At 49.2% G+C, this 10,428-nt stretch overlaps 1 protein-coding gene across 1 annotated transcript; it reads right to left on the reverse strand.

Moving 5' to 3' along the window:
- Window positions 1-2,991: 2,991 nt before the first annotated feature.
- On the reverse strand, window positions 2,992-8,988 carry CZIB (CXXC motif containing zinc binding protein). The gene is made up of 8 exons (XM_007164434.2): window positions 8,831-8,988; window positions 8,506-8,589; window positions 7,127-7,183; window positions 6,659-6,740; window positions 6,418-6,449; window positions 5,052-5,129; window positions 4,255-4,320; window positions 2,992-3,250 (listed from the first exon to the last, which is right to left on the reverse strand). The coding sequence occupies exons 1-8, from the start codon at window positions 8,834-8,836 to the stop codon at window positions 3,173-3,175; spliced, it is 483 nt and encodes a 160-aa protein (XP_007164496.2). The 5' UTR covers window positions 8,837-8,988; the 3' UTR covers window positions 2,992-3,172.
- Window positions 8,989-10,428: the final 1,440 nt, after the last annotated feature.

A 10,428-nucleotide genomic window follows, 5' to 3' on the forward strand; every position in this document is an offset into this window, starting at 1 on the left:
TGGGTGCAGCCATGATCCAGAAGACTCCAGGATTGTAGTCTGCCCACTGGTGGGCAAAGCCAGGTCCTGAGGTTAGTGTCAGACTACTGGCAGGCAGAGCTGGGTTCTGGAATATGGTTGCAGGGCCCCAGGATCCCAGAGCTGGTGTCGTATCACTTCGGGGGTGGGGGAAGGGAGATTCCTGACATGGGTGGAGTGTGGGGTGTCCCAAAGCTTTGTTGGCCTCTAGTGGGCAGGGTCAGGGCCCAGCTGGTCCCAGGGCAGCCTGCTGTGGGCCGACTGGGTCAGCAGGCTGTGGGATTGCGGATTTCTTGCCTCTGGTATCTGTCCCCTTGTGGGTGAGGCTGGTCCGAAGGTTAGAGCAGACTTCATGGAGGACAGGGTTGGGGCCCAGGGGGTTCTGGGACTGGTGCCTACCCACTGGTGGGTGGAGCTGGGCCCTGGGCCCTCTGGTGGGCAGGGCAGTGTCCAGAGGTGGCTCTGGGCTCGTGAGGTCTTTAGCTTGTGTGCTGACAGGTGGGGCTGTGTCCCCACCCAGTTAGTTGCTTGGCTCGAGGCGTCCCAGCCCCGGTGCCTAGAGGCTGTTGTATGGGGCCAGGTCTTGGTGCTAATGAGCCAGAGGACGGGATCCACAGTGGTGCCCAGCAGCGCCAGGGTCCATGTGGTAGAAGCAGCTCCCAAGAATGGCTACCACCAGTGTCTATGTCCCCAGGGGAGCCACAGTCGCCCCCCCCCACCCCACCCCGAAGACTCTCCAAGACCAGCAGGTAGGTCTGGCCCAGGCTCCTATCAAATTAGTGCTTTTGCCCTGGGTCCCAGAGCATGAGGTTTTGTGTGCCCTTTAAGTTTCTTCTTTCCCCAGTTTTGTGGGACTCCTGAAACCAAGCCCCTCTGGCCTTCAAGGCCAATTGCTCTGTGGGCTCTTCTTCCCAGTACAGGAGCTCCTGTGGGAAGATCCTCTGCAATATAATTACCCTCATTTGTGGGTCATCCAGCTGGGGGTATGGGACTTGACTGTATCATAAGCCCGCCTCTCCTACCCATCTCGTGTGGTCCCTTTTTTATATCTTTAGTTGTAGATCTTTTCCAGGAGGTTCCTATATTTTTCATTGATGGTTGTTCTACAAACAGTTGTGATCTTTGTGTGCTCGTGAGAGGAGGTGAGCTAAGGGTCTTTCTACTCCTGCCATTTTGACCAATTGATCAGTCATGAACATATATGATAGATTTAATTCCCAGTTACCTTTGGGGGTGGTATATTTTTGGTTGCTGTTCCTATTGTAAATGGTATTTTCTCTTGAATTGTGTTTTACATGTTGCCAGTGTACTGAAATGCATTTGATTTCTGTATATTGATCTTAAATCCAGCACCTGATAATGCTTTTGGATTCGCTAAGTGGAAAATCAAAATCTGTGAAAAGTGAGTTATTTCTTCCTTTTTAGTCCTTGCACCTTACTTTCTTTTCAGTCTAAGTGCTGCGGCGGGGGCGGTGTAGGGACAATGATGAATAGAGTGATCCAGGATATCCTCATCTCTTCTCACCCCAATCGTGAATGCAATACTTCAAACATTTCATTTGCTCTGGGTTTCCTGTAGATATCCTTTGTGAGGTAAGGGTAGTTCCTTTCTGTTCCTAGTTTGCTAAGCGTTTCTATGGTTTGTTGCTGAATTTTACCAAATACTTTTTCTGCATCTATTGACATAATCTATTTTCCATCTGTTACTGATTATTTGTGTTCCTCTACTCCCTACAAGATGAGAAAATACAATATAAAGAAAACCTTGAGATCCTTTTAGTCCTTGCCTTTATAACACATACTGGCTAGTACGGAGACTAAAACCCAGAAAGCCTGTTTATCCAGCGTGACGCTCCCTTGTTTGCTTTCAGGCCAGGCAATGGACCGTTCTAGTCAGTGGGGGCTGGTGGAGCTGCTGGCTGAAGGAGGCCAAAGAAGCCCTGTTCTGTCAGGTGCAGAAAGCACAGGCCCAGGGGCCGGGAACATGGGGGACCTAGAGGACACGTGACAGCTGCCAGACTGGAGAGGGGACAGGGCAGGCATCTCTTCCCCGCCCTTGGACATGGCCAGCTTTACCTGCCTCTGAGGATCCCCTTCCTAGAGCTCCACAACCAGCCTTGGAGTGGGCAGAGCCTTTCCCAGAGGGCCACGCAGAAAATGAAGGTAGTAATTCTTACTTCCAAAGAATTCCAGGCTCCAGCAGAACACTGGAGAGGAGTAAGGTCTCTCATGACAGGTTTTCCGAATGGTGGAGTCACCGGTATGAAGATGTGAGCTCGCCCTCATGACTTAACTGTGCACTGAACAACTCTATCCACTGTAGGAGGATCTTTAGACCCAGGGAACCAGGCCAACGAGACACAGAGGCTGGGACTGTTGTCTTCACACCTCCACAGGGCTGTCCAGGGGCAGAAGAATACAGAAGTGTGACCACAAAGGAGACAAACCAGGACCATCAGGAGGAGCTAAAGGAAGCATAGAGGCTGACTCAGCATAAGGAAGAACTTTCATAGGGATTCCCTTGGTGGGAGGGATTGCCCCATCACAGCAAGTGAGCAAAGACCTGATGACCATCTGGCAGGGATTGTAGAGAGAAGATTCATGCCAGGATGGAACTGCTGACCTCCAAAGTCCCTTCTGGCCCTGGAATATGCAGTGACACCAGTGAACAGAGTTGCCTGGGTTTACCCAAGAGCCAATGTGGTCAATGTGACATTTTGGCTCAGGACTACTGGGCTCATGACATCATTCCGCAGGCTCCGCTGCCCTCTGTACCAATGAGTTTGACACCTCTGGTCCCCTGGGGTGGCCTGTGCACTCCCCAAGAGCTTGAGTGCCCTTAGGAGCTCTGTTCTCCTATTTTGCAAATTGGATCAGGCTAAGATTCTGTACTGTGGGAAGGTGCCAAGAAGCCATCAAAGCCCTCCAACATGAAGGGGAGTGGAGGGAGGAGAGCGGCTGTTCATCCACCAGTGTAGCACAAACAGGGGCTTTATTGGTGGGGCTCGGGAAGCTGTGACAGCCCAGCACGCAGGCTGTGAGGGCCTGAACAGCTGCCAGGAGACGAGACATGAGGGGACCAGCCTCTGCACTGTGCTGCTTGGGGCACATTGTCCCTTTTCAGTTCTTAGAGGTAAGTGTGCAGGAAGAGGGTTCAGGACTTCACAAACTGGTGGGTGACCTCGTAGATTCCCACAGACTCCTGAGCCTTTTCGTCATAGTCAGTCCAGTCCTGTGGGAAAAAACGGCAGTGTTAGCCTCACGAGGCAGCCTGGGACAGCATGGGGAGTGGAGGACTAGGCCTTCAAAGGGCCAGCTCAGGCTCCGGCTCAGATCTTCAGGAACATGTCAGACCCAGGACACAGCCAGACTGCTCAGGCCTGAATTCCTACTCTTCTAGCTTCGTGATTTTGGGCAAGTCACTAACTTCTCTGAGCCTTGGTTCTGTCCTCTATTAAAAAAAAAAGAGGACAGCAATAGAGTTTACACTGAATGTTGAAAGAATCAAGAGTTAACACATGTAAGAGTATTTAGCCTAGGGCCAGGCACATATGAGAGCTCAGTAAATCCAGTTACTGTTATTAGGTGCTATGCAAACTGAATGTTTTTGTCCTTCCTTCCTCTGAGGCCTGACCACAAGCCTTCCTTATCTGCAAGGCAGTAACATGTCCAGTTGATTCTTGGTATTCACAGTAGTTATGTTCTACAAAGTCCCCACAAACACTGTATTAGTGAATACTGAATCACTGCTCCCAGGGGAAATACAGGGTTAGGTTCCTGGGAGCATCTGATTCTGTTTAAAAACACCTTATTTAACATATATATATATATATATATATATATATATATATGGCTGATTCACTAATACTGAACTCACAGCCAACAGTGCTGTGATATATATATATATATATATATATATATATATATATATATATACACACACACACACATACATAGCTGATTCACTAATACTCAACTCACAGCCAACAGTGCTGTATCTCACACCTGAACAAGCTTGTCTAACACGCATCTTCTCTGTAAGGTACACCCAGCTTTCCTGCGTGTGAACACTAGGCAGCGCTTCAGCACTACACTTGGGGCTATCATAAACGCCAAAATCACCAACAAAAAGCACGAAAGTGTGGAGTCGGCTTCCCATTGAAGAGCCTTGTTCACCAAAAGGGTTATTCCCACCAGGTGCCCTAGAGCTCCCCGCAAGGCCCCCAAGTCTCGTACCTTTTCCTGCAGACTAATGTCACTGAAGACTGTCCCGGATTCCACACCCTCAACAGCAAACCCAGCCTGCAGGTGACAGGAAGGCAGCAGTTAATCTGGGGGAAAGGAGGCACTGGTCTGGCCTGTGGGGCCTGGTCAGGGAACTGGCCTTTCTCACAACACCTTTGGCATGGGAAGACAGAAATACAGTGTGGGCTACTCTTCTGGAATAACTACTGAGCTTCCATGCCCTGGCAGCTGCCCTGGGACTAGAGTGGTTTCTCCAAATTAGAGCCCTGGCCCAGAAGGCAGGAGGTGTGGGGTAAACCCTTCCATTACCCTTGATTTTCTGAAACACCCTGGGCGTGTCACTTCCCTCTCTGGACCTCAGTTTTCTTACTTATGAAACGGGGATGACAATACTCTCTCTTCTGCCTACCTCACAGGGTTGTGAGGTGAAAATGCTACACAAATAAAGTGGCCTGAGCACTGGCTCTGGAGTCGGATAGATGTGGGTTCAAATTACAGCTCCATTGCTTACTAACTGCGTCACCCTGGGCAAGTGGCAAAATCTCTGAAGTTCTTTTCTCATCTGAAAAATAGGATGTATAACTTCACAGGGTTACTGTGAGGATTAAGTGAGGTAACATTAAAAGTGACAAGCCTGGTGCCCAACATATATTAGATGCTTAATAAATAACAACTGTTATTCTTAGAAATGAGAATTCCTAGTCCACAGTCTCTGTAGGAAGCACAGTTCTGCTGTCACTTCCTATATGCCCTCCCCAAAGATACAGGTTCCCCAGGAAGACATGCACCTGGGGCTGGAAATCGACTGGTTCAAGTCCTCGGCACTCAAACTCCACTATCGTCTTGAACTTCTCGTTGTCTTCGGCCTAGAAAGGAAGTGTGTTGAGGAGGTAGGTCCAACTGTGCCCTCAGGATGACTCCACAGCCCCTGAGAGCCCAGAATGGGACTCAGGGGCAACTCATCCCGTTCTGGAAGAAGGCTGCCTTGACACCTGCTTGCCACAAGACCTTCTTGGATGTGGACTCTGGGGTCAGGGTGCCTAGATGTGAGCTCAGACACAGTTCTGCCTCTCTTCTTCTCTGGGCCTAAGATTGTCAGCTGGAGCTGAGGAAACCACTACAGGTTTATTGTGAGAACCTGAACTAGGTGTAAAGTGCCCAGTATAGGACCTGACACTATGCTCAATGAATGGTAGATTAAATTATCAAAATAAAAACTATGAAGAAGAATGTTAAGCTATAAGGTTTCCAGGTCATCTAAAAGGCCCCAGTACACTTCACTGTGGCCTTTTGCTAACCATCCGCCATGCTGTCAACGCAGGGGCTGACTTAAAGCCTTTGAAGTGGGATATGCATGTGGAGGAGGCACACTGAGGGGGGTGGTACAGCCACGAAATTCATGCCTCCCTGACCCCTGGGCCCACAGACCCCAAGGACACACCCACACATTCATTCTCATTCTGTCATTTACTGTAGAAATGCTTCCTGCACACCAACCATGTGCCTGGCCCTGGATTGGTTTTTGTTTGCTGGTCTGTCTCTTCCAATAGATTATGATTTACTTGAGGGCAAGTCCTTATGTGATTTTTCCCTTTAACTTCAGGACAAAGCTGAGAATTTAGCATAAATCAGACATTTTTCAAAAATACCAAATAAGGAATGGATGAAGACAAGTAACTGCCCTTCTTTAAAGACACAGACCCAAAGCATACACTCCTTCCCTCACCTTTGGACTAATCTGTTAATGCAGTAACGTATAAATACCTAATAAAATTAAATATCAAGGGTGGATGTACTGTCTCACCCATGGATTCAGAGAAGGCTCACTAGCCCTCCAAGATGTAGACAAGGCAAGTGTTCCCAGTGATGGAAACTGAGTGGCCAGGTTGGGTCAGAGGTCCCCTAAGCTCCCACAGCCCAACACTTATAAGAAGGCAGTACAATAGCCTAGTTATGAGTCTTCTTCCTACCGAGCACTCAGTCAGGGTAAGGTGAATAAATGACTGACAGTGAATGAATGAACAAGTAAGCACATGAAGTCAATCAGTTCCATGGTGGGTCACTCTGGTGCAGATGTAACTCTGGAACCCAGGCCTCCTAGTTCCCAGCTGGGATCTAATCCCACCATGCCTGCCACTGCAGCAGGAAACTTACATTGTAAGGTTTGATGGTGCTGCTCAAAATCTCTGAAATGTAAAAGAGAAGACAAAGTCTATTTGAGTCCATATCCCAGCCCCACCCAGGTACCCAGGTGTGGCTCTGGGCAAGAGTCTACGGCAGAAGCTTGGATACCTCATGCCTGGGTCCACCCACTGGTAACATGAGCATGCTTTCGGTCTGGTACCACAAAGCCATGGGCCAGCGTGGCAGAGGTCAGTATCCATGGCCTACCTACCAATGGAGTTTTCCCTTGAACACAGCTTGCACTTCTGGACCATGGAGGCACTGCCACGGCCTCCCTTCAGTGCCACGTTGTCCTGGCAAGCAGTAAACAGAACCTCTAGTCACATATCAGTAAGATGTAAGGGTCCCCAGGAGACCCAGTCCTACCACTTATTATCAATTAATATTATAACAATATTTAAATACACACCATCTATATCTACCAAGACCCAGACAGGGTGAGCAACTTGCTAGGACAAGAATCCTGGGAAGGCTTCTTGAGACTGAGGAAAGGACTCCCCCTTGATTTTGAACTCTGCCTCACATCCCAAAGCCCATTGTTCCCAGTTGATCACACTCTGCCTGCCCTCCCAAACCACAAAAAGTGGGGTCCAAAGACCGGGGAGGTGAGGGCCACAAATCCCTGCCCAGAGGCCTATGTGTGTCTGTATATGGGTATAGTGGTGGGGGGAGCAGTTACCATCAGCCGAATGTACTGCCACTTCTCTGGAATCTCACCACAGTTGCCACATTTCATCTTGGGGAGGGGGAAAAAGAGTATTAGTAAAGAAGTTGGCTCAGCTGGGCAGATGCTGAGGGAAGGGTTAAGAACAGTGTGAGATGGGCAGGGTCATCATCTTGTCAGCAATCTTACCTCATCCTTATGACCAGCCCCACTAAGGACGTAACCAGACTTATCTCTGGGCAAAGTGTTTCTTGTGTTGGCTTGCTCATCCTCCTCTAAGAAGTCCCCAGTCTGGCTAGGGATTCAAGGCTCAAGTAGTACAGAAATGGCTTCAAAGTCCCCCCACCCCCCGGTTGAGTTAGGAGCTTCCTGTGTGTCCTTACAGGCCCTGTAGGTTCCTGGTAAAAGTATTTATCACTCTGTTGCTACTCCTTCTTTGTCTCCTTCTCTAGACTCTGCTTTTTGAAGCCAGGAAACATCAACTCCTCAAATAAGCCCTGGCACTCAGGCTTCAAAATATTTGGAAATAAAGGTGGGCAGAAAGCTTCCTGAAAGATAGGGCTTTTGCCAGGTACTGAAGGATTCTGGGATTTAGACTAAAAGGAAAACAGATCAGAAGCTCCGGGATCTGGGAGAGTAAAGGGCCTCAAACTGCTCAGTTAAGAAGAGGACCTCTGTAGACCATTCCACTAGAGTACCAGATTTACCAATACAGGATGGGGAATTAAGAATGGAGCCATGCACAAAATTAAACGATTTCACAGTAAATAAAACCTAATCAACAAAAGAGAAGGTGAAATTATTCTTACTAAATAATCACAAGATCCCTTCAAGTAGCCTTTCGTTTAGTGTTTGTTTACATACCATGAAATACGTTACAGAGGAAAAAAGTACAAAAGATATTTCAAGATACTGCCAATTAAGAATTAACCAGTAGGGCTTCCCTGGTGGCACAGTGGTTAAGAATCCTCCTGCCAATGCAGGGGGCACTGGTTCGAGCCCTGGTCCAGGAAGATCCCACACGCCGCGGAGCAACTAAGTCCGTGCGCCACAACTACTGAGCCTGCGCTCTAGAGCCTGGGAGCCACAGCTACTGAGCCCACACGCCTAGAGCCCGTGCTCCACAAGAGAAGCCACCGCAATGAGAAGCCCGCGCACCGCAACGAAGACCCAACGCAGCCAATAAATAAATAAATAAATAAAAATTTTAAAAAAGAATAAAAAGAATTGACCAATAAACTTAAAAAAGCAAACATAAAATTCTACGCAGAAGAAAAGAGAACATGTAATAAGCATTTCTCATCTAGCCGGAGAGAAAGCTCCCGTTCACCACTGAGATCAGGGTGGGAAACCTTTACGCGGCCTCGGCCCTGGCGCCCCCACCAGAGCCTTACCTTCAGGTACCACCGGAAGTCCTCGCCCACTGGCCGGAGGTTGGTGACATTCTCCAGCGTGGCTTTGAGCTGCAGCGCGATTTTCTGAGAGGAGGAGCAGAAGAAGGAGGGGCGCCAGGACGACAGCGTCAACAGCGCCCGGGCAGCCCCGCGCCTAGCCCCTGTCCGGCCCCGCCCCTCTCCTCCCCTCCCGGCATGAGCTGCGCCTCCCCGCCCCTTCTTAGCGCGAGCCCACTCCCCTCCTTCCCTCCTGGCGCGAGCACCTGCCTCCCAGGTTCTCGCCACCTCCCAGCCTCTGCCCCGGCGGCGGCTCGCCTCCGCTTACCCCCATAGCGACCCGGCTCAGCCAGCGCTGGCTACGGCCACTGCTTTCCGGCCCGTCGTAAACGGCGGGCGCCGCTTGCGCACCCTCGCTGCGGCTATGGGCGGGGCGCGGAGTCGCGGGGCGGGTCTCAGCGCGCCGGGGCTTCACCCGCACACCTGGCTTTTTCTCCTAGGCAAAGGGATCCTGTGGAGGTAGGCTGAGTCCGCAACTAGCCAGTGCTCGGACCCGCGGAAGGCTGCCTCCAGCAATCGGTAATTCCAGATATTTACTGAACGCCATGCTAGTCTGAGGGATACCGCAGCTAACAAGACAGTCCTGCACGAAACCTCTGCGGGGTCCGCTTCCTGCCCTTCAGACTCTGCCTTCCCTCACCCAACCTCGCGCTTGGTCCCTGCCTGCCCTTGGAGGCTTTTTAGATCACGTCCGTTCACCCAGCCCAGGGCCGGCTTCGTAGATTTGAGAGACGGGACCTTTTTCATCTTTAAACTGCTCCTTCCTCTTTCCCCCAGGGGACCTTTCAGAGGGTTGGCTCGTGTACATGTCCTTCTCACTGTGGTCGCCAAGACTGAACACTCCCTTTCAGCTGGCTCTTCTCTGGGTTCCTGGTTTATTTTCTATCATACATTTACTGAACCTGTGCTCTTGTGCAGGGCACAGCTGAGACCATACAGAAGCTGTGAGCATTATAAGGAACAGCGTGTTTGAGGCTTTTACAGCTTCCTGAGGTCTAGTTTCTTAAAAATTTGGAGTGACTCTTTCGGATGTCTGCTTTGCCACGAACTTACCTCATTGCCAGGTACCCTTCTGTAGCAGAGGGTGCACTGTAGCCAGGAAGCCTGACATCTCAGGTCCCAGATCTGCACCTAACTTGCTGCCCTGTAATCTTTGAAGGAGGCAAAGTAGAGTGTGTGTTGTGGAGGAACACTTGCCTAGGGGTCACCAGACTTGGGACGTGTCCCAAGTTGGCCTGTCTTGAGGGATGTTGAGCTCAGCCTGATCACCTCCCCCCAGTCAAATGAGATTTATCAAGACCTAGTTCCTTTCAGCGCCCACTGTCTGTTCAGTCAGCAATTTGCCTCACTAAGGAAGCCATGCAATTTAGCAGCAAGAAAAGTTCCTACAGATTTACCTGCTGAACAAATCCCCACACTATCTACAACAACCAGGTTGCTTCTTAATGGCCGCTGGTATTCTGATTTTAAAATCAATTATTGGAAAATTTTTCTGAGACCAGGCATTTTATCCCTTATAATGTATTAAACCAAATATTTCCCCCCATACTGAAGTAGCTTCAGATATATCTATAAAGGTGATTTAAAAAACCCCAACCTCAATTATTAAGCTGGATGAAAAAAACAAAACCCAAGATACCAACAATACTATTTCACATCTAAAAAATTAACAATACTTCATTAATACCAAATATCGTGTTTAAATTTCCTTAATGATGTCAATTTTACATTTCCTGAATCATGATCCAAATAGGGTTCAAATGTTGTATTGACTGTGTGTCTCTCAAATCTCCTTTAATATATAGGTTCTCACTCCATCTCCATTTACTTTATGTTTGCAGCTTATTTTTTGAAGAAACCAGATCC

Source organism: Balaenoptera acutorostrata, chromosome 1 (genome assembly GCF_949987535.1).
Source record: "Balaenoptera acutorostrata chromosome 1, mBalAcu1.1, whole genome shotgun sequence".
Taxonomy (NCBI): domain Eukaryota; kingdom Metazoa; phylum Chordata; class Mammalia; order Artiodactyla; family Balaenopteridae; genus Balaenoptera; species Balaenoptera acutorostrata.